General features: G+C 42.8%; 1 protein-coding gene across 13 annotated transcripts in view; it reads left to right on the forward strand.

The window, feature by feature from the left end:
• The first annotated feature begins 417 nt into the window (after positions 1-417).
• Positions 418-23,675, forward strand: part of LOC105919426 (protein unc-79 homolog) — a 57,659-nt gene continuing 34,401 nt past the window's right edge. For 6 of the 13 annotated variants that reach the window (XM_036151046.1, XM_036151051.1, XM_036151049.1 and 3 more), the window contains exons 1-17: positions 418-635; positions 3,431-3,551; positions 7,386-7,699; positions 8,414-8,584; positions 10,992-11,087; positions 11,176-11,231; positions 14,762-14,891; positions 15,022-15,086; positions 16,236-16,324; positions 16,672-16,712; positions 17,940-17,968; positions 19,858-20,087; positions 20,224-20,395; positions 20,495-20,725; positions 20,810-21,000; positions 22,067-22,190; positions 23,185-23,325. In XM_036151046.1, coding sequence (XP_036006939.1) covers positions 614-635; positions 3,431-3,551; positions 7,386-7,699; positions 8,414-8,584; positions 10,992-11,087; positions 11,176-11,231; positions 14,762-14,891; positions 15,022-15,086; positions 16,236-16,324; positions 16,672-16,712; positions 17,940-17,968; positions 19,858-20,087; positions 20,224-20,395; positions 20,495-20,725; positions 20,810-21,000; positions 22,067-22,190; positions 23,185-23,325 — 2,223 coding nt within the window. In that variant the 5' untranslated portion in view covers positions 418-613. Of the gene's footprint in view, positions 636-3,430; positions 3,552-6,190; positions 6,196-7,385; positions 7,700-8,413; positions 8,585-10,991; positions 11,088-11,175; positions 11,232-14,761; positions 14,892-15,021; positions 15,087-16,235; positions 16,325-16,671; positions 16,713-17,939; positions 17,969-19,857; positions 20,088-20,223; positions 20,396-20,494; positions 20,726-20,809; positions 21,001-22,066; positions 22,191-23,184; positions 23,326-23,675 lie in introns of those variants that run through there. The other 7 variants (XM_036151053.1, XM_036151056.1, XM_036151047.1 and 4 more) reach the window with 6 other exon arrangements.

Raw genomic sequence — 23,675 nt, forward strand, 5'->3', positions numbered from 1 at the left:
AAACGATCATCAGTAAATATTCTTAACAGATAAAGACATTTTATACATACATATTATTTGTGAGATCAAAAGCACAAGGCTACATTCAGTCCTTGGTCGTGTTAGGTTAGTGAAACAACCATCTGTTGCATGTTTATTCTTTTCGATCCATCATAAATCCCAACATGCTCTGCGGGTGTTATTTGCGTAAAACAGAAGCAGATCAGGGCTGTCTCCTGTTATCGCCTCACAGGGCGCACATAGGGCTGTTAGGATTCTTGAATGACAATTTGTCAAAACCGGATCAGTCCATTTGGAAAGGGATGCTGAGCCAGTTATCTACTAGCACCGCCATTCGCATAAACGCAATAATAATAATAATAAAAAATCCTCGGATTGGCAACCAGAGTCATGAAGCGGGTCCTTTTTAATTTTTGGTGAAAACAGTGTGGAAAAACGACGCAGCGCAGCGCGGAGTCCGTGGCGCAGATGGTCCAATCAGACCGAGCCTGGCTGGCTGCGAGGGCGCACGCATTCACTTTCCACGTCTGAGGGGAAACACATCACCGGGAGCAACATTAAAACACGAAAACATCTGACAGTCCGGGTTTATGTCTCCCGAAGTGTCTGCGAAATGTCCACGAAGGCAGAGCAGTGTAAGTACCAGTGCGTGTGCGTGTTTTCCACCCCCCACCCACCCACCCACCACCCCTATCCCTGATTGTTCTGTGGAAATGTGATTTTTTTATTGTAACCAAGAAAGCGGACGAGGGAGCTGTCCTTGGTGATGAAAGCTGAGCAGGTCGCAACACGTCCTCCCACTGCGGAGGACGGTCTCCGGTGGTTGGGGGGGGGGGGGTACTCGGTGTATCGGTCTGAGTCCTCATGCACCGTGTGAATGATTGACGTGGCTGGATGGTGCGAGGATGGTCTCAAGGTCGAGATGAAAGGTTCGGTTCTGAAATGATCAGATGGCGTTGTATTGATCAGTCACGTGGTTTGACCCCCCCCCCCTTTCCTCCCCCTCCAGCATTTAGATCTGTTGCAGCAGAGATTTTCCTTCGTTTTAAACAGGTTGCAGCTCCCAGCAACACTCTGCTGCCTTAAAAGCAGCGCGCCTGGGGTCAGACATGGCGTCTCACGGTTGAAAGTTGGGTGTTGCTCCGGTTGTTTGACAGTCACGATAAAAAATAATAATCAGATGTAATAAGAGCAGGACTCCTGTTACTGTAAGTTAACTTAAATCCCCCCCCCCCCCCCAAAATAGCAACAATCATCTTCATGAAAATGGAGGTTTATATACTAATATACCCAGTTGCTCCGGTTGTTAAGGCAAATGAGACTCAACCTTTCCTCTTTTAGACAAGCTATGATTTCGTAACACTTTTTCTGTTTACTAAATGCCAGATAATCAGGGAAAGGTTTTTTTTATTAGTCATTAGCTGAATGTTTTTATAAACTAAGGTTACTATCCCTTGAAACAATTTGGGAAATTAAGCAATGACATAAGCTTATTCTCAACATTTGCACACCTCGTACCCACTGTGTCCTTGTGTGACATCGTGGAAAATTAAAAAACAAAAATCACACGAGATATCAAGATGAAAACCATGGACCTCCACCAGTCTGATTCAACCTTGGTCACAATTTCCAGATGGCAGGAGGGACCATTTTTCTATGTTCAAATAGTTAGAGGCAGGAATAAGCACCAGGGGGATATAGCTGTTTTATCTTTCAGGAAGGATTCCCTGAGATAACTGTATTTAGATGTGAAATATGTTAATAAACCTCAGAACCAAAGCAAAAAGGCCTTGTGAAGATGTCACCCGAAGCTGGCCCCTAATTTCTGGAGACACGTCCTGAGGTTTAATTATTTTAAAATGGATATGTTTGGACTTAATGACTATCGTCACATCTGGAGTAAATGGGGGAAACTTGAAAGACTGATAGCATCACTCCAACTACAGGGGTGGAAGCATCATGTCATGTGGGTGTTTTGCTGCAGGAGGGACTGGTGCATTTCACAAACTAGATATCCACGAGAGGGGATAGCATTAAATGGAAACTCTTAAGCAGCATCCAAAGACATTCGCTGGGAAGTTAAAGCTTGGGTGCAAGTGGGTCTTCCAGATGGACAATGACCCGAGTCATAGCATGAAATTAATTATAAAGGTGCTTTAGGACCACAAAGTTAGTGTTTTAGTTTTTCTGAGTCCCAAAGAAAATTTGTGGGCAGTTCTGTCAGGAGGAATGGCCAAAACGTCCAGAAAAATATTTTGAGAAACTTGTAGAAGGAAAATGTCAGCAGCTTAAAAGTTGAAGAAAGGAAACACTGAGAAATATATGTACACCTCTGAATTTAAAAAAAAAAAAAAAAAAAAAAAAACTAAGAAACTCTCTCATATTATTATTTTGACATTCAGCAAATAGAAATATTTTTGATAAACCTAACTGACCTCATGCAAGAAATACCCAGTCTGATTTAAAGTCACACTGCAAAAAGGGAACTAAAGGTAAGTAGAATTTTCTTGAAATTAGTATATTTTTCCTTGATTTGAGCAGCTAAATGAGACCATTTGCAAATGGAATAAGTATTTTTACCCATAAAATAAGATAATTAGATATCCTGCACTTGAAATAAGATGATGGAGATGAGTTGTCCTTATTTTAAGTGCAAAAATCTTATTCCATTGGCAAATAGTCTTGATTACCTGCTGAAATCAAGGAAAAATGCACAAATTTCAAGAATATTTTACTTACTTTGAGTTCCCTTTTTGCAGTGCAGTAATAAGAATAAGGTTCTGTGTGTTTTTATGTAATTCATGTAAATATTTGGTTTCAATTGCATTTAAATCTGTCATGGCTGAAAGCCTGCAGCCTTTATTTTCAGGGTTATTCATTTACAGCTCAGGGAGGACGAGTCCCAACTTAAATCACAGAAAACGGGTCGGCATGCCTCTGCTCCAACTCTGTTTATGTTTCAAAAACAACAAAGTCCTGTGGACACCACAGGGAGCAGAAGGACACAAGCAGCCAGCTGGGCGCAGCGCTGAAATGTCCCATCGTGTGATGTGTTAAAAGAACGGACAAGCTCCTTCTCACGTTCACACGGAACAGATTTTCCCAGCTAAGGCCTGGGACTTGAACCAGCAGCTTTGTGTTCATGAGCTTGCTTCTGAGCTCAGTAGGCTGCTGCCTCCTCTGGGGCTTCCAGTGACCTCGCTGCAGCGCGTTAAAGGTCACCTGGTGCGGGCCGGACAGCCATGGGAACAGACAACTGTCTGAATGTAATTAAAACAGTCGTGTTGTGTTGTGTGCTGCAGAGCTGCACATGTGGACCCGGGCCAGGAAGCACTAGAAACTCTGCCTTTAGACCCATTCATGTGCAGTTCTGTGTGTCGTTGCGAAGACAAAAACAGTGATTTCTTACTCTGCTCTTTATTTTGTCTAGTTGCCTCTAAGATACGATACTTGCAAGAGTATCACAACCGTGTGCAACACAATATTTACCCCGTGCCCTCCGGAACAGACATTGCAAACACACTGAAATACTTTTCCCAAACCCTCCTCAGGTAAGTACTCTGAGTGCATAGTAAGTATAGAGCAACCCTTCATGCCCACATGAAGTTCAACACATTAGCTTATTCTGACACACAGCTAGGGGAGGAAGACAGTGACACCATACAGGAAGTGAAGTCAGAGAATAGGCAACGTGTCTGTAGTCTTGGAAAACAGCATATTTGAGTTGTTTCAGAGCGTTAGCACAGAGGAAGATGGCAGAGTGACGTTTCGTTGATGCGGTGCTCAGAGGCCACGAGTGTTTTCCTTGCCTCGTCCTTCCCAGGGGGGGCTAGGGAGGTGAGGGGCTGCTCCTCTGACTGTGCACCCAGAGGGTCAGCTTGCTCTCCTGGGAGCTGTGAAAGCCTGTAGAAGGAACAGTTTGTTATTTCCTTCTCCAGCGGGGTCAAGCAGGCAGCCATTTTAGACACATCCCTTTTTATAATGTGTCATTTCCTTATTTTTCTTATCTCAGTTGCAGGGCTGGGGCTTTTTTTTCTGCTTGGTTTAGTCTTGTTGTCCAGTAGTTTAAGCTGACATTGCTGCTCTGCCCTTTCTTGTTAGCTAATATTTGCAAAAATGTTACTGGAGGGTGAACTTGCATGCTCCACTGTAATCATTATTATCGGCTTATGGAGCAATCTGTTAGAGACTGGCAGCTGGCCTCAATTCTCCACTATATTCCTCAGCCCCGTCAGGATTATTCCTCTGCTGGAGGGTATCCTGGATACTTTCGGCTTTGCTGAAGGGATGTCCAGCAGCAGCAGCAGCAGCAGCAAAAGCTGCAGAAGCTGCAGCCTGCATGCTGTTGCATGGATTGACGGCAGCTGCAACTGTTGCAATGCATCCAAGTCAATGCAGAAATACGTTATTATTCTAAAAGGAAAATTGAGTGCTGTTGTAAGTCATATCGTGCAGCTTTCCTCAGAGTTGTTGTAGATGCTGATGGCTGTGGGCAGGAAGGATCTGAAGAAGTCTCTGTTGTTGTGTGAGAGTCTGATGAAGAGGAAGCTCTGTAATGTTCTTCATTTTATCTCTGGAGGTTTTAGTGGAGGCCCCAGAACAGAGCCAGCCATCTTTATCAGCTTATCAAGCTTTTTTTTAAGGCAGTAGCCCTGATGCTGCTACCCCAACTGATGATAACAGAGGAGATGGAAGGAAGAAGAGCCTAAGCTTCATCGAGAAGCACCGTCTGCTCTGTCCCTTCTCGTAGACGGCGTCACAGTTGCATCAGCCGTCCAGTTCGAACTCTTAGGTGTTTATGCTCCTCCATCACCTCCGCTCCTTCTCCCATGATGGAAACCTGCAACCCGTTGTTTTGTTCCCATGCAATGCGATGAGTGTTCCCACACCATCCCACAAAGCGCTCCACCAGCTCCCTGTACTCACCTTCCCGTCCACCTCTGATGCACCCAGTGACTGAGGAGTCATCTCGGTATTTGTGCAAATGGCACGAGTCTGTCTGGCACCGGAGGGCCTAAGGTGTACAGAGTAAAGAGAAATGGTGAGAGTGCAGCACCCTGTGGAGCTCCTGCGCTGCTGACTACCTGGTTAGACACACGACCCCTCAGTCTCACTAACTGTGGTCAGGAAGTGTTCGATCCAGGTGATTGTTGATGCCTCCACCTGAGGCTGGAGTTTCTGGTAAAGTGAATCCTCGGGAACCCGAGTGACAATTTTTGTCACTCAAGCGTAGCAACAGCAGTGTGAGAAAACAACAAGCCAGCTTTGATGTCTTCCTGAGGAGCGGCCTCTTAATGTCAAATATGCAGAGCAAATCCTTTTAGCCGCCATTAGGGGAGCCAAGTTCCTCTGCTGGGACTCTCCACACACCTGTGCTTTCTTCAGCCGGGCGTGACGGAAAACAGAAAAAGGAAAGAAAGATGGAAGGAGCATTTAAAGTTGGGGAAGGCATCTGGAGAGACCGAAAGCGGAGTTGGTAGTTAAATTAAATTCCAGTCAGCTGCAGAGGAGGAACGACGGATTTTAGGCATCCGTTTCCTGAAAGATGAGGGAAACCAGAGCCTTGATTTCGATACCTCCGACGCTTAGAAACCTTCCAGCTTAGACGCGATTGTAGCCGTTCTGCACACTCTTTCCACACAGACACACCCGTTAACGCACACATAGGGAGCACTGCAGAGTCTGACAGTATATGTACGTCATGTTTCTGTATCAGTGCATTCTACATGTGTTTGGTGTCTTTTACGTAGTTCTCTGTGTCGTGTGCCTGTCTGTCTGCGTGAGTGTGTGTGTGTGTGTGAGTGAGAGTTCACATGTGTTTTCTCTGTGTGTATATGTCCACTGAATGTGTGTGCGTGTGTGTGTGTGTATGAGTGGGTATGAGTGGGTTAAGTCTGTGTTCATTGTTCAAATTAATGATGTTTTCTCTCTGATAAACGGGCAGTGAAAAAGTCATACTCTGAGCTGCAGTCTGTCGTTGCGCTCTCTTTCGCTCAGTTTGAGCCCCCCCCGTGGCAAAGCCAAGACAGATTGAGCTTTTTGCAGAGTATAACTTTGAGGGGATCAGTCCAAATGCTGTACTGTATGTTCTGCTGTTAAATGTAAAAAAAGAAAAGAAAAAGAAAAATAACTGCATCTACTACGACAGACGTTAATGAAATCCCCTTTCTCACTTGCCTCGGAACTCTAGATGCTGTAAGTCAACTTTTTTTGAGTGACCTTTAAAACAAATTAGCAGATTTAAAAATAATAAAAAAAAGATAATCTGGTCATCATTTGCCTGATAGGATAGCTTTTATAGTGTGCAGTAAAAAGAGAAAGAGCAATGCTCTCTGGCCCTCCCCCCTCCTCTCCCTCCTCCACCCTAGACACTCCACACTCAACCCGACTAGTTTTTTGCTTTTGTTCTCCTCCTCCTAAAGTCCAATTTGTCCACCACCTTCCCCAGGGGACAGCAAACACAATTGTCCATCCTGCATTAGCTCACACACATGATGCTACCAGTCATCTCCCCCCCCTCCCCTCTGATACAACCTATTTCTTTGTCATTAATTCTCTACAGTAGATTTAGTCGTTACATTTATTTTAGAAACCTGAATCCATATGCCTGTTGGATCTCATTATTTCTCTTGATGATACTGGTGCAGTATCATAACGTATGCATACGGACATTATTTCTCTGGTGCAATAAACATGTGCTGTGACCTAGGAGCACTTGATCTAACCTCACACACATGTTTATTATTGGCTCAAGCATGTTTCAAAAGTGTCACCTCTGTATTTTCCCGAACCAATCTGGTGTCACTCCCATCCTTGACAGCCCCACCAAATACGAGGAAATTTTAATTGGAATTACACACTCCACGACCGATTGGCCTTGTCTCGCACGGCAGCTGCGGACTTTGCTTGATTGGACAACGGCAGCCATTGAGGGACAGTCCTTTGCACTGTCCCTTTTTGGAGAAGTATGGGGTTGCCACTGAAAACATGCCATTTTTTATATTTTTGCTCCTTGTCACCAGATACGCATGAGATGCAGTGATCATTTGCAGTTTGTGCTCATGTTTTCCTTTGTGTTTTTTTTTTTTTCTTCTGTTACGATTGCAAAGCAAGTCTAAACGAGATGAATTGAATCAGAGTCGCTCTGAGCAGACGAAGCAGGGAAAAATTACCCGTGCCTTTAGTGACACAGTCCAATAGTGAGACACTGCATCCTATGTGGGGTTTATCTGGGTTTGTTTTTTTCTATTTACGCTGTCTCTGTAGTGCCATTTCAATGTAATGTGCTGTTTTTTTGTGTCTTTGTTGTCTCTTTTTTTCCCTTGTTCCCCTCTCCTACCCTCCCTCCCTCCCCTCCCCTCCCCCCCTCCCCGCCCCCGGAGCAGCATTCTATCCCGCACAGGCAGGAAGGAGAACCAGGAAGCTTCCAATTTGGCCGTGCCCATGACCATGTGTCTTTTTCCTGTGCCATTCCCACTCACCCCATCTCTAAGACCACAAGTCAGTTCCATCAACCCTACAGTTACTCGCTCCCTCCTTTACAGCGTTCTGCGCGATGCCCCGTCAGACCGCGGGGGGCAGGGGCAGCAGAGTCGGGACGCTCAGCTCTCAGAGTACCCCTCTCTGGACTATCAGGGCCTCTATGTGACCCTCGTGACCCTGCTTGACCTGGTGCCCCTGCTGCAGCACGGTCAGCATGGTGAGTCAAGGCCCAGTGTGCACCACTGTTTGTCATCATCATCCTTCGAGCCGCCTGGCCTGCATGAAGCCACTGCTGCTTTTTTTGGCCTCTTTTTTGTAACGGGAGGAGAGAAGTCCCGCTGAGGATCTTGAGGGATGCATGGGGTGCTTGGGAGCACGCTGGATCCGGTCAACTTTCATAAGCCATTGGATATCCCAGACAGAATTAAGCCTTCTCGTCTGGGCATCATACCTGACTGCATGTTTTTTGGTTATGCGAAAGTGTGAAAAAATTATGTTTTAGAAATGTTGTCATGCGCAGAACCCAGGCTAATGTAATGTTTTAGACGCATCGCACACACGTCTTAGAATGATTTTGGAGTATAAACGTGCTTTTTTCCACTGCACCACACCCGCTTTATAGTTTAAAAAAAATAAATAAAAAAATCTCTAAAGCATGGAAATCCATCTTCTTGATTAGATTTCTCTGATTTGTACCTCAGAGCTTTTTACCGACAGCTAACTGCGTCAACATCAGCTATTAATCCGGTTGTTTTTTTCTTTTCTTTTTTTCTTTCCTGCTGTACTATTAAATAAATGCCATTCATGTAACCCTGTGGCTGCATACAGTATGAGGATGCTGTATGTACAGATGATTGAATGCGTGTTTGTGTATCTCTCTCTGTCTTTCTTTTTTTTTTTTTTTTTTTTTTTTTTTGCTCTTTCTCATCAGATCTGGGACAGTCCATATTTTACACAACAACCTGCCTCCTGCCCTTCCTCAGTGACGATATCCTCAGCACTTTGCCCTACACAATGATTTCCACCTTAGCCACATTCCCTCCCTTCCTCCATAAAGACATCATCGAGTACCTGAGCACCTCTTTCCTCCCCATGGCAATACGTAAGTAGGACCTGATGAGGGAGAACTTTGAACACGATTAACTTGGCGGAAACAGCTGAAGCAAACAGAGGGCAGGCTCATGTTTCTTTTGCGTCTCCGCATCAGGCCAGTTTATATATCGATGCGTAAATCTGCAGTAACTCCAGCCTCCTCGGGATTCCTTCCACTTTCGTCTTTTTGTCTCACCTGAATATTTCAGATCAAGCTCATTTTAATATCAGACACAGATAAACGGGGTAAATACTAAAAAGCAGTTTTCGACGGGTGATTTCATCTATTGAATGACATAAGCTATCCAAACTAAACTGGGCCTGTCTAAAAAAGTAAGTAAAAAGTAATTTCCCCTTTAAAAAGTGTTTTTACAGAGCTCTAAAGGGACATCGAAGGAAAAGAAAACGCAAAATTTCTTGTGTGCGCCAGATACTTTCGGCACCAGAAAGAAGATACTTTCTAGTGAGTACTATAAAGAATATAGTGCGCACCAGAAAGTTATTTTTTTTTTTTTTTGAATTTCCCTTCAATGTTTCTTTTAGGGGCTCAGCAGGTTTTGGAGCATGGTCGCCCTGTTTTGGGTCACGCTCCAGTATCTCAACCAGACGTTGACAGGTACCTCCAAAGCCTTTTAGTTTGCCATCCAGATGTAGTGACTTTCTGGCAGAGAGCGGGCTCCATGAGGTCCTGCAACAGCAAAGAAGCCCAAGACCATCACATGAACACCACTACGTTTCACTGACGGTAGGCTTCTTTATTATTGTTCTGGAATGCTGTGTTAGTTTGAGTACTGCACAGTTGGACAGTTGGGTGCAGTGTTGCTTTGCAGCAGTAAGTTCTGGGTTTAAATCCTGGCTGGGGGGGGTGTCTTTCTGCATGCAGCTTTCATGCATTCTCCTCCCCTCACAGTCCATCGTGAATGTTAAATGAATTAGTCCCCAACCCTCCACTTGATTTTACCCCACCTCTTGCTTATGACACAGCAGATAGACAATAGGTTGGAGTGTTTCCTGATGCATCTCAATAATCCGGTTATGATAATAATAATAATAATAATAATAATAATAATAATAATAATAATAATAATAATAATTAATAATAATTATTATTTTAAAGCAAATTGGATAGCTGGACTGGTTCTTATTTGATAAAACGTATCGTTTCTCCAAGACACTTCTTCGGTTTGTACAGTTGTTAGTAAACTCAGCCTTATATGGAGTACCTTTGCATAGTGGATCAACAAGTTTTAATTAAATCAAATTTCATTTCAGTTCAATTTTACTTATATAACGCCAATTTACAATTCACGTCATCTCAAGGGTCTTTACAAATTCAAATTCAATCAAATCCTCCAGGTTGGTCAGAAAGTTTCCTCTCTAAGGAAACCCAGTAGATTGCATCAAGTCTTGCCAAGCAGCATTCACTCCTCCTGAAAGAGCGTAGAGCCACAGTGGACAGTCGTCTGCATTGTTGATGGCTTTGCAGCAATCCCTCATACTGAGCATGCATGAAGCGACAGTGGAGAGGAAAACTCCCCTTTAACGGGGAGGAGAACCTCCAGCAGAACCAGAACCAGGCTCAGTGTGAACGCTCATCTGCCTCGACCCACTGGGGCTTAGAGAAGACAGAAAAGAGACACAGAAAGCACAGAAGCTCACATTGACCCAGGAGTACTTTCTATGTTGATCTGCCTCTCCTGTTTAGCTGCAAATCTATAAACTGAAGGAGTTTGTCGGAAAAGAGACAAATCATTCAACAGCAAAGAACCCCTCCGGTGGACCTATCCAATTTGTTTCGGGATAAATGTGGAGCAGAACTTTAAATTTATTTTGTGCGTTCTCTCTCATGGAGCCAGTCTCTTTCTTATTGTTGAATCATTAACTAAGACATTAACTGAGACAAGAGAAACCTGCCTTGTTTTAGATGTTGTTCTGATATTTTGTGACCTCCTGGATGGGTTGTTGAGTATATGCAGTAATTTTGGTTGGCCGGCCAGTCCTGGGAAGGTTTCACCACTGTTAATATTTCTCACTGCGGTTCTATGGAGTCCTAAAGTCTTAGAAATTGCTCCCCCCCTTTCCTGACTGAGGTACGTCGCTGAATTTGACCCTCGTCCACTTGAATTTCTTTGGATTGGGGCATGATCTCCAGCTTTTGGAGATCTTTTATCCTACTTCGTGCACTGACAGTTTTCACTTAACACACCAAATCTTCATTTGATGTAAGGCCTTTGTTTTACTCAGGTTATTTTGTCTGATATTAAAATTTGTCTGAAGAGCTGAAACATTTAGGTCTAACAAAACAAACAACTAGTTAAGCTGAGCAGACTCAGTTGTGAAATTATTTCCTACTCATTTGTTTCCACTATAAAAGTCAGATTTTGAGTGTGCTCTTGGTTCTGTTTGCTTGTGAGCAGTGGGCTCAACTCGGAGGGAGGGCGGAGTGCCTGCCTACGTCAATTTATCAGCCTCATCTATGCTCATGATTGCAATGCAATACACCTCAAACCCAGGTAAGAATCTTGTTGGCTGCTTTGAAAACATGGCTGCAGAATTAAGTGTCCCTATAACTCTTTACCTAATCTGGAGCCTTTTTTCCAGTCTATCACTGTCAGCTGCTGGAGTGCCTAATGAAGCACAAACAGGAAGTGTGGAAGGTAAATATAGCGCACCTCTTCCCACCTGAGCAGCCCTCAGAATAAAGATGGCTCCTCTTGTTCTCATTTGTCATAACAACCTGTCTGTCCGTGAACCAAAAGCCAGCCAGTTGGCACATTAGCACAACTTATCAGGAAGACAATAGGCTGAAAAACTCAGGAGATGCACCAAGCTATCTGTGGTCACTATTTGTTTGCACACATGAATCTAATCTAGATTAGATTAGATTAGATTCAACTTTATTGTCATTACACAGGTACTTGTACAAGGCAACAAAATGCAGTTTAGGTCTAACCAGAAGTGCAATAGCAGCAAGTGCAGGATAAACAATGATTCCATAAGTACAGGACATGGGTTATTACTGAATAAATATAGAGAAGGATACTATTATAAACAGAATTTTACTGATAGATTTGTCCTATGAGTATAATATATAGATAACTAGTATTGTGAACTAAATTTACAGCTGGATATGTACTGAATATAATATACAGGTGGATATTACTATAAGTAGAGTTTTACAGATATGTATATATAGATTACTAGTATTGTGAACTAAATTTACAGCTGGATATGTACCGAATATAATATACAGGTGGATATTACTATGAATAGAGTTTTATAGATATGTACAATAGCATACTATACAGATGATTGTTATTATAACAGAGTTTACATTAGCATTCAATTAGCATGTGCTTCTTATTCTGAAAGTGAATGCAGAGGCAGATTTGCTCCAAAGTTCACTCTCCCAAGCAAACATCAGGCCTCTTTTTATGTTTATGCATATGTTAGCAGATAACTTCTCATTTCCCAGAACCCAAACTGTCTGCGCTATACAGGTTGTGCTGCTGAAATTAAGTCAAGAAAAAGCTGATGGTAATTATAATATAACAAAAGAATGAGATAAAAGGTCGCATTGTGCACTCCTATCAATAGGAGTGCAAAATGCATCAGAAGAACAAAGTGGTGAGTGAGCAGGCAGCCAGAACGCCGCTGTCAATCGTTTTAGTGAAGGACTCAAAAACGCAGAGAACAACTAAAGCTAACAGAGATCTTTAAACATAAAATAGGATGAACTTGCAAAACAGTTTTGCACACGGAGATCGTAACAAAGAGCATGAGCTGAGTAACGGGTAGCTAAAGCAGGCATACGACGAACAGTCAAATGCATGAATACAGCAAAGAGTAAAGACGATCATCAAGTTAAAACACAGAGACAGGGGTGGAGAAATGACAAGTAAAGCAGAAGAGCGTTTAAAAGAGATGTGAAGTAGCTGAGGCAGGGGTAGCTGAGGAAGAGAGACTAATTAACACAACTAGAGCTGAGCTGAGACAGAAAGAAACCAACAACCAAGGGGAAAAGATAACCAGAGATCTAAGCCAAATTAAATCCAAATGTACGCGGAACAGAACAGGAAATTAGCCAAGAAATTAACAACAAAGTACAGAAAGACCTGTTAGATCATAAATGAACAACAAGGAAATATTTAAATCAAAACCACAGAAGAAAAGCAAAACCCAAACACCCGGAGATTGTGACCGCTACAAAGTGAATCAGATCATTTCATAAATCAACATCATACACAATTGTTTCTTCTTTTATCAAAGTTATTTTGATTACATATAATTTACAATTTGACACATTTTTAACTTCAATCGATGCTCTCCATTGCCAAATGAATAAGTTAAAGTGATCCACCTTTCCACGGTGTTAGTGTTTGCCTCTTTTTGTTTCACAAGTAAAAACTGATTTAGACACAGGGCTGCATGGCAGTGCAGTTAGTAGCAATGTTGCATTTAAACAATAAGATCCTGGGTTTGAATCCCGGCCTGCCGTCTTTCTGCTTGAAGTCTGTATGTTGCCCTCATGCATGCGTGGATTCTCTCTGGGTACTCCTACTTCCTCCCACAGTCCAAAACATGATGGTTAGGTTGATTGTTCTCTCTAACAAGCCCTGAGGTGTGTGCATGCAGGATTGATTGTCCAGGGATAGCCTGGTGATCGGTCAGGGGTGGATGCTGGAGGTTACCTCATCTCCCTGTAATGCTAAAAGGTTAAGAGAGAATAAAGAATGAATGGGTGGATATAGATCCACCTTTGTAGCGATATCTCTCCAGTCAGATCTTCTTAACGTTTGGAGGAATGTCGGGACAAGTAGTTCTCTATCGACACTTGGGGATCCCTTCACCTGTATCCTTTAAACACAAAAAGTCTCTTTTAAATATTCCTATAATAATACTATGTAGCAAAATTTTTTTCCCCCGTTTTCCCCATGAATGCCCATATTAACTTTAGACGTCATCGTCTCTAACAACTATTTGTGTATTCTCAGTTTTAGCAGTTACAGTTAATTTCATAAGAATACAATTGTTTAATGTTTTCAACTCATGAAAATTAATAAAATGTGAAATTTTGAAGGGATTTCAACTCCACGGATTGAAAGTTGAAGTTAAAAATCAAAATTAAAGTGCAACAAGAGTGGTGTATTTTAAGAAAAAACAACATTATAAATGGATATTAAGAGCGCAAAGCACACAGAGTGCAGGTTTAATGGGCCAATCGACTGCAGAAAACTAATTGTGAAAATTACAAAATACACAACCTGGCCTGATTAATACAGCCATCGATATGTCAAAGCAAAAACAAAACCATGTAAAGGAGCAAGAGTTGATTAGTAAAAAATAATAAACAACATGTAAAAACATTTTTAGATTACTTCTGCGTCCATTTTGACTGAAGAAATAACAACTATGACCTGATATAAAAACACTTTCCCTGGAGCTGATGGTAGGATGGCTCCTGCGTAGTTATGAATCCGGGAAAGAAATTAATCAAATGGCAGGAGTCAAAAACTGAGAATATTAATGTGCCAAATTCTAAAAGTCTGCCATAAAAAAGTTTATTAAAGTAAAACCAGGTTTGTTTTTGTTAATTTGGGGTCTAAGTTGCTTGTTTCAGCAGTAAGAAATGTGGCATTACTGAGGTACATGTTTTATTTACAGTAGCTCTCATCAGAAGAGTGAAAAAATAAATGTGCGAAAAAATAAATGTGCAGGATTTCTGAAAAGGAAAAGGCTAAGCTTTAAATGTTTGATCCTGATCCTCTGGTAAAACAGCATCAGGATTGGGTTCTGCCGGGGACATCAGGCATCTGTGGAGACATCAGGATGTTTAAATACCTAAAGGAAGCATCAGACATAAGTTTAAGGATGAGAAAGTAAGAGTTAGAGCTCCTCATGGCAAAAATAAGGCCAAAACTAGGATCCATTAACGTTGATTCTCCTCCAGCTCTCGTACGTAGACGAAGACCAAAATGTCTGAGCAATCTTGAGGATTTTTAAGCACGGTGATGATCTGAGGCTTCACATAATTAATGCAGAATAAAGATTTATTTTTTGAAGACACATTTTCCATTATGATCAACTATTTCAGAATAAAAACACTATCTCCTTACGTTTACCTGAATTCTAAACATACGCTACATCATTGACTATTCAAACCTTTTGTGTACATTTCATGTTCCAGGACCTGCTTTATGTCATATCTTACGGCCCATCCCAAGTAAAACCTCCAGCCGTGCAAATGCTGTTTCACTACTGGCCCAATCTGAAGCCGCCGGGAGCCATCAGTGAATACAGAGGGCTGCAGTACACAGGTTAGATCACCTGGATGACGATGTTTGCTCTTTTGCACGTGAGCGCGCCTGATTCATCATTCAACAAGAAAGGTCTCCCCCCTTCAAATCTCCCCTTTTCTTCTGTTTGTCCAACCAATCGTTTGTTCAGCCTGGAATCCCATCCACTGTCAACACATTGAGTGCCACAATGCCATCAATAAACCTGCTGTCAAGGTAAGTGAAGCTGAAGATACCCATCCAATAGTAGCCCCCACCATTTAATATGATAGATCAGGTTCTGTGTATTCAAAGGGTTATTTTCACCTTTTGTTGGTTCCTCAGTGAACACATGAGCATCAGCCGGTTCGCTACCCTCGCCGCTCGCAGCTTCCACGCTTTATCATCTCCGCCTGCCTTTGCTCAGCTGTGCTCAAAAACTGACAAATAGAGTTGGAACGGGGCAGCAGGGATGGGGGCTGGATTTCAATTACCAGGAGCAGGAAGGCGGCGTGGGGGGAGGGGGGCTTTAATTGGAAGCGGTGACCCCGTGCAGCCCTTGAGGACAGGGTGGCATCAAGTGAGCACAGTAAATTACAGTGCACCATCTGAACATCGAGGCCAGGAGCATTTAGCACAGGCACAGCATATGCACACAGCCATTGTTATTGGGTTTTGAAGGAGCGGATAAAGGTGCTGTGGTGTTTAATTTGAAAGGCCTCCATAAAAGACTGCATGAATGGTCTGTGTGTGGGGAAATGACAGCGCATCAGAGGGAGGAATTTCAATATTTGGTTAGGGGAGATGTGTTTTGTTTATATTGTTTGCATTATCCAATCTTTGTAGCTTTATTAATGTTGCAGATCTAAAAAATTAATGCAATTTAATGATTTCATTTTCTAAATACTTAAATGATGCTGCTTGACATCAGGAAGACACGGGCTAGCAATATTGTTGATGAATACAGTCAAGACGATATTGATTATGATTAATCCACATTTTCCTGTGTCTTTTCTTACTTTTCCTTCATCGCTTTTGTCCAGCCTATCTTCATGAGCTTCAACATCAATGCCACTCAAAATAAAGCGTCATGCTTGAAAGTCTTATTAAATCAGCCAAAGTATTATTTGCATGACACTTGAAATGTAATATCTAATCAAATATGGCATCCAAGGAGTCATTTGTGGTTGTAACATTGCACTTATTAATATTGAGATGATCAATGTGATTTGATATATTGTGCAGCTTCATATTTAAACATTTTATATACATTATCTCAAAAGCTGACAGAAATGTCTAATCTCAGCCTGAATAAGTTCTCTGCATATTAGGCTGTTCATCCTAATAAAAATCCATGTAGTCACCATATTTGTGTTGCTTTTACAGATGTGCATAGACCCAACTCTCTCCGTAGCGCTGGGAGACAAGCCACCGCCTCTTTATTTATGCGAGGAGTGCAGCCAGAGGATTGCTGGGTAACGCGTCTGTTTCACCTTTTTTCTCCAAACCGAATGCAGAATCATTGCAAACTGGCATCTCCTGTTGCCTGCCTGATTGTTCCCGTCTCCAACAAAGCACAAAGCCGTGGTTATGTAATTCCCCTGTGCCACTAATGAGATCATCATCACAAAAAAAACGTGCATGCACTTGTTTGTCATTTCTCCACAACGTGGACAATTATAATTACATGGCTTTGCAGTGTTTTTTTGCAGAATGCTTATGCTCTGTTTTAAAGCTGAATTTGTTATGTTTAATGGTGCGAACCTTGTGTGCAGCATTTCGCCGCTGAATCATGCAACATTTTATTTCTATGACCTTTCAGAGATCACCCCGAATGGCTCGTTGATGTTCTGCTGCCACAAGGTGAGCATATACAAGTTTTAGATGGATTATTCATATATAGCAGAGGTTTCACTTACAGCAAGAAAAAGACTGCAGAGAGGGATAAAGTGTGTGATGATAAAGCCTCACACAAGACCGTCTCAACCAGTTTCCTTAATTCGTGATTCACACATGATAAGTCATTTCTGCTGGTTATTTATTTATTTTTTTTTTGTTATTAGCCAGATAAAAGATTGAAACCTCTTTCACAGTGGTGACCTGGCCAATAAAGGCAGCAGCAAACCTCATCGTGGATAAGACAGACAGGCAGCAATAGCAAAAACAAACACTAAAAACGCATAAAGTGAAAGCATTCTGACAAACACAGAACAGGAACTTTTGTTACAGTGAGAATTTATGTTGTTACTGTAACAACTGTAAAGAAAGCAGTAATAATTTAAGATTTTGTTGTCGTTCGGATCAGTTCAGTTCAGATTGGAGGGCGTTCCAAGCTTAACCTGAAATCTTTCTTTCCTGTTTCAGTTTGAACACGAGGAACAGAGAGATACTAAATGTCATTTGGTCGTAAGGCATAGCAACTGTCAGTTCACCGACTAAAAGTGCATAATTAAGCAGAAACCAAACCAATAAGAGCCTTTTAAACCGGAGTCTTCCAGTGTGTGTATCGTCTTAAATTGAAGGAAGGAACGGCAGCGTTAGCATACACTTCACAGTGGTAGGTGAGGCGGCCACAACCAGGGATAAATCTCAGAGCACAGTGGTGCACCGGAGTCCAGGACTGTAGGCAGATGGTTAATATTTACACAACATCACCAGGATCAGATACAGGCAGCAAAGTGGCTGACATTAGAAGCTTCTGAGCCCCGAGGACAAACATGGCTTTCTTTTGTAATAAAAAACCGAGCCACACCCTTAATTTGGAGATCAAATGATGAAGATAAACTTTAAAAGGAGGCATTAATGAGCATTTTGATATACAATATGTTGCACTAAAGGTGCAAATGACTGGCTAAACTTTTTAAGATGAGCTTTTTTTTTTTTACGTTTTAACCCTTAATAACATAAAGCGATGCTTTGAGAAAAATGTGGTTTTATTTCTCATCCTTGAAAAACAGAAGCTCTATAAATGTATGTTAGCATTTATTAGCTTTTTTTTGTGTCAAACATGCTTATCGTGAAACCCAGCCATGAATTGGGATTATTTGATTGTGTTTTCTACTTCTTAACCTTTCTTCATTTTCTTTGCAGCAGAGATATCTGCCATTTGTCAGAAGAAGGTAAGCTGTTAGCTTTGCAGCATTAATTTACGCATTTTTTTCATATTCATTGTGATCTGTGTAAACATATTTCTGCATCATGCATGTTTGTGCAGTTAAAACCTTACATTTACATGTGCTGTATAAAAGTGTGTGACACTGTGTGGCAGTAAATCACATTAATATTTTCCTGTTTTGGGTTTGTTAGGATTACAGAAAATTAACTGTAAATGGTAAATGCCAGAATAATGATTACAGAAGGCTATTTTAATCCCTTTCTTCAATGTCAGACATGTACACACATTTGGAAAGCCAGATGATGACGTAACAGTTTTGCGAGTTTCTAATAGGTTAATTAATTAACATTTGAGTTGAATGGTGTATTTTAGGGCAACACCTCAAGCACAATGCTTCCTTGTGATAAATAATTGAAAAATCTAAAAAAAATCAGCAAAGGTAATGGGAAGAGATTTGAGGACCACTACAAATCAGGTTCATCATTACCATTTGTGGATGCCTGGAGGTGCCTCATTTGTCTGCTCAAACCATTAAATGCAAATAAAAACACTAAATGCAAAAAAAAAAAACACCACGGGAATGTCCAACCATCACACCATTCAGGAAGTAGACTGCTTCTTTATCCAAAAGAAATCTGTTTTGTCACAAATTGTGGGCATAAAAGCTGGTAAAAAAAAAGCGTCAATATCCACAGTGATGCTAATCTTTTACCAACATGTACTGAAAGGCCACTCAGCAGGGAAGAAGCCATTGCTCCAGAAGTGACATAAGAGCCAAATAACAGTTTACAAATGCACCTGAAAGACCTGAATGTCTGTAAAGAAGTCCTGGTTCGGCTGAAAATAAAACTGAACTGTTTGGCCATCGTTACATATGAAGAACCAGGAGCTGCTTGCCTGAGACTGAAAACATCCTTCCAACTGTGAAGTACGGGGACGGCAGCTTCAAGTTATGTTTGGCTGCCTGTATGTAAACCTCTGAACCTGAAGACAAAATGTCCCTCTCAGCGAAACGGACCTTTGTCAAGAACTCACTTCATGAATCAACTGACTCGATATAAATGTTTTATATTTCCGTAACACAAAGTAACGTCTTCTCCAGCCTCGAAAAGACACTTTCTTAAATCCCTTTATTTTCCGGTTCACGACGTTGATTCTTGATGGTTCTCTCTGTGCGAGTGTCGTCTAAGAAGGCAGCTCAACCTGGTTTGAAGCGCAGCTGCTGCTACAGGGGCGTCGTGTTTATTTGCTCTCGCTGAATGCGCCGCCACAGGCTAAGTGATCCCTGCTGGTTTCCAGGGAGACTCTGGTCTCAGGTATTCCTGTCAGGGCTGTCCATGGAAACAGTGGCTCCACCCTGGTTTGTTTTATAATCCACGTCCTCCACTCGCTCTGGGGAATTAGATTAACACCTACTCTGTCATCATTAAAGGGGACTCTGCTTCTCATCTGAGAATCTACCTGAAAATGCACCATAATGAGGCCTGAGAGGGAGCCTCATTTTGGATGTCTTTGTGGTCGCACGGCGAATGAAGCTGCTCTCCATCACGTGACAGATGTGTTAATTTGAGTGTATTTGTTCAATGGCACAAGATTAGAGGCTGATCAGATTACAGTAGCTCTCTTTTTTTTTCATTTTATTTTTAGAAACCTTAAGCAATGTGTGGATGCACAAAGCGCAGATGTGCACACCTCTAACTCTAAATTCCTATCAGAGAGCATTGAGCTGCTTTTTTTTTTAAAACAGAGAACGTGAATATTTATTTATTTTTGTCATCTGACTTGTGGGCTGATTTTCAGTGATTGCTCACATCAGAAATAACCCGCCTTCACCCTCACCCTCCTCTTCGTCCTCCTCCTCCTCCTCCCACTCCCCGCCTTCGCATCCTGCAGAACTGCAGCTCCCATGTCAGGAGGGCCGTGGTCACCTGCTTCTCCGCCGGATGCTGCGAGCGCCATGGCAACAGGCCCGTCCGCTACTGCAAGCGTTGCCATGTCAACCACCACAGCAGCGAGGTGGGGGCTGCGGCGGAGACCCATCTGTACCAGACCTCGCCCCCACCCGTCAACACGCGGGAGTGCGGAGCGGAGGAGCTGGTGTGCACGGTGGAAGCGGTCATTAGGTACAAACATGGGGGGTGGGGGGGGGGTGGAAATCGTCTCAGCGACACGTTTATGCACGTCGTCTCTGTAGAGATGTCTGTGCTCCCTTCATCCCCTTCCTCTGTCCTTCCTCTCTTTGAACCCCCTCCCCGTCAGCCTCCTGAAAGAGGCAGAAATCTACGCGGAGCAGCGTGAGTTTGAGCTGAACAGGCGTCGTCAGATGGGCCTGTCTGCTTCCCACCACTCTCTGGACAACATCGAGTTTGACAACAAGGAGGACGACCAGCACGACCAGCGCCTCCTCAGTCAGTTCGGCATCTGGTTTCTGGTGTGTGTCAGCAGCAGCAGCAGCAGGGGGGGGAAGGGGAGCAGAGTGGGTTAAAGGTGCCTTTTACCTACTCTGACTGGTTTTGCTTGTGGGTTGCAGGTCAGCCTATGCACGCCCAACGAGAACACGCCCACGGAGAGCCTGGCGCGGCTGGTCAGCATGGTCTTCCAGTGGTTCCACTCCACCGCCTACATGATGGACGACGAAGTGGGAAGCCTGGTGGAGAAGCTGAAGCCGCAGTTTGTGACCAAGTGGCTGAAGACGGTGTGCGAAGTGCGCTTCGACGTCATGGTCATGTGTCTGCTGCCTAAACCGGTGGAGTTCGCCAGGGTAGGCTTAGATTCAGGCTTTTCGTCAACACCTCGCTTTTTTTTTGGTGACCGGCTACAACCCAGCGCCCTCTCCCCCCCGCAGGTGGGAGGCTACTGGGACAAGTCATGCAGCACCGTGACGCAGCTGAAGGAGGGTCTCAACCGCATACTGTGTCTAATACCTTACAACGTCATCAGTCAGCCACTGTGGGAGTGTTTTATGCCGGAGTGGCTCGAGGCCATCCGCACCGAGGTGCCTGACAACCAGCTCAAAGAGTTCAGGGAGGTGCTCAGGTACAAACTGGTCTCCAAAACAGGTGCGTGCGCACCTTTTGCAACACGGTCCAAACGGAAAGCACCATAGACGGTTATTTACGATTAAAAGGCAGAACAAATGTTATTGCGATTTTTTTTTTCTTTTACCCGTTCAGCAATAAACTAAACCTGGAAGATGCAATCAAAATGGAAAATAAAGCCACGCATACATTCGTAAACCAACACACAAATGCTTCCCTGATGAACCACGTTTTCTAAAAAGACAGTGGCTTTTTTATTAGATAGCACATCAAAACTGGTTGCAGATCAATTTGCCCATGTGATAAAAAAAAAATTATTTACTACACAAAACCCTATAAAAATGCCCCACCCATTCCCATCACCTCCAGGACAAGTGCTGCCCCCCAAAACTATGCTGCCCTGGGTAGAGAGCCATTTTGCCTTCATTAAAACGGCCACTGGTTATTAAAAAAGAGGCAATTTTATATCTTGGTCTTGAAAATGTGCTAAAGTCTATCCTTAAGCATCCAGAACAAGGGCATAGAGGTCATATAGCAAGTAAAGGAAACATGCTATATTTAGTTTCCGATTCAGCGGTATTTCTCATAGTTGTCTTTGCTTTAGAGATTTTATGTTCTTGTTTTTTGTTATTTATGCTTGGGCTGGTGCCCATCACGGTCTACCTCTAGTCCCGTTGTTGAGAACATGCAAACCCCATGTTCAAAGAGCCCTGACCTTCTGGCTGCAAAGCCACTGCAGAAAAGAAAAAAGCATTTATGCTTCAGATTCTTTTTTGATCAATTTGAGGCTAAGATAAAAACTAATAATTCTGACTATAGAAACTGACACGATTTTGGAAGCCTTACACATAATTTATTCTGAATTGCAACCTTTAACAGACAACCTTTGCGGGTGACCATTGGTCCCTGCAACTTATGAAATATTATTTTGAAGGATGGTGAGAGAAACAAAACAGGAGGACAGGAATAAAGTGAATTTATCCGCCTGTCTGAGCCTTTCTGCTGGTGCCTCTGCGTTGATGCATTAAACCTGATCTTTCTGCTATGTGCTCCGCTGCCTGCAGCAAGATGTTCGACATCGAGCTGTGCCCCCTGCCTTTCTCCATGGAGGAGATGTTTGGTTTCATCAGCTGCAGATTCTCCGGCTACCCGGCGTCGGTGCAAGAGCAGGCTCTCCTGTGGCTGCACGTAAGTGTGCGCAAACCCGCGGACAAACACGCACGGAGCCGTGTCCCGCTCTCCACCCGCAGCTCCGTCCACGGCGCGTGTGAATTGAACAGGCTGGAAGCGGGCATGAGGGTTCGGTCGGGGGCCCTGCTGAATATGGATCTGGGTCACAGACTGAGACTGAGAGAGGCAGCAGGGATTTGGGCTTTCATCCCATACGCGCTCACGGCTTGCTGCCTGCGATGCGTGGAAGAGTTTCATGATTTCTCTCTCAGATTTTTATCAAGAGAGCAACTTGTGTCTCAGAAACGAGGTCAAAATCACATCAGAGAGAGAGCGAGAAAGAGAGCAGCTGTGCAATGGACTTTATTTAAATTACAAATCTCATATTTTTTTGAGACATACTGTGTCCTTGACTTTTTGCAGGTTATATTTCTGCAGACAGCAGCAGTGAAAAGTCAACAGTAATCCCCTTTTCAGGTGTGCATAAAGGGAACTAAAACATTATTTTAGAAAAAATATGATTATGGAATTCAGATACACAAGTATACAATAAATGACAATATATGTCTTTGTAATATAAATAAAAAAATAGTCTGAAAAAAGGTCTATTGGCAGAAGCAATAAGCTTATAACGCCAGCCCTCCAAAACCAATTTACATTGGACTAGAAAAGAAAAAAAAATGGTTACCTTTTATAATACACACCAAAATATGATTTAAAGAAAAAATTCAATAACAATTTGAAAAAAAAGGTAACACATCCAATATCTTACTGCTATTAATTACATTCACATGATTCATAATGTTTAATCACATTATTCTTAAATATTTTTTTAAACCTTATTAATGTTTTACAGTATTTAAGCTCCTGATCTAGTTTGTTCCAATCCCTTTTTAGTAGTAGTAGTTGTTGTTGTTAAAAGCAACTAGAACCCAAAGTAGTTTATTCTGTCCACTTGGCGCTTGCAAGCGTTAACCCCTTTTGTTGCTTTCTGCCTTCTGTCGGCACCAAGGTGCTGTCGGAGCTGGACATCGTGGTTCCGCTCCAGCTGCTGATCGGGATGTTCTCCGACGGGGTCAACTCGCTGAAGGAACTGGCCAATCAGAGAAAGGCTCGGGCGTCAGATCTGTCTGGCAACGGTGGAGCCCGCCGGGTGAGCAGGACCACAAATGCCCAAAGATAACAAAAAAATAATTAAAATAAATGGGTTCTGCCTCTGTTTCCCCTTAGCTTGCACCATAATCACGAAACCTTCAAGTGTTTAGTCCTGTATGTGCCGTCAGGAGGTTCGCAGTAAGATGTCCAGGTTTATTTTATTCTTCAGGGCTGTATCTCCATCACTCACTGGGATGTGCTGTCCGTGGCCATGGCAGCCAGCACCGTCTAAAAATAGCCGACTTGGAGGGTTTAATTGAAATTGGCTGCCATGTGGGATTATGTCGCCACTTTCTTTTTTATCACTGAACAGATCTGCATGTGTGCAGAACAGGATTAAAGAATAAA

The sequence above is a fragment of the Fundulus heteroclitus genome, chromosome 19 (assembly GCF_011125445.2).
Source record: "Fundulus heteroclitus isolate FHET01 chromosome 19, MU-UCD_Fhet_4.1, whole genome shotgun sequence".
NCBI classification, from domain to species: Eukaryota; Metazoa; Chordata; class Actinopteri; order Cyprinodontiformes; family Fundulidae; genus Fundulus; species Fundulus heteroclitus.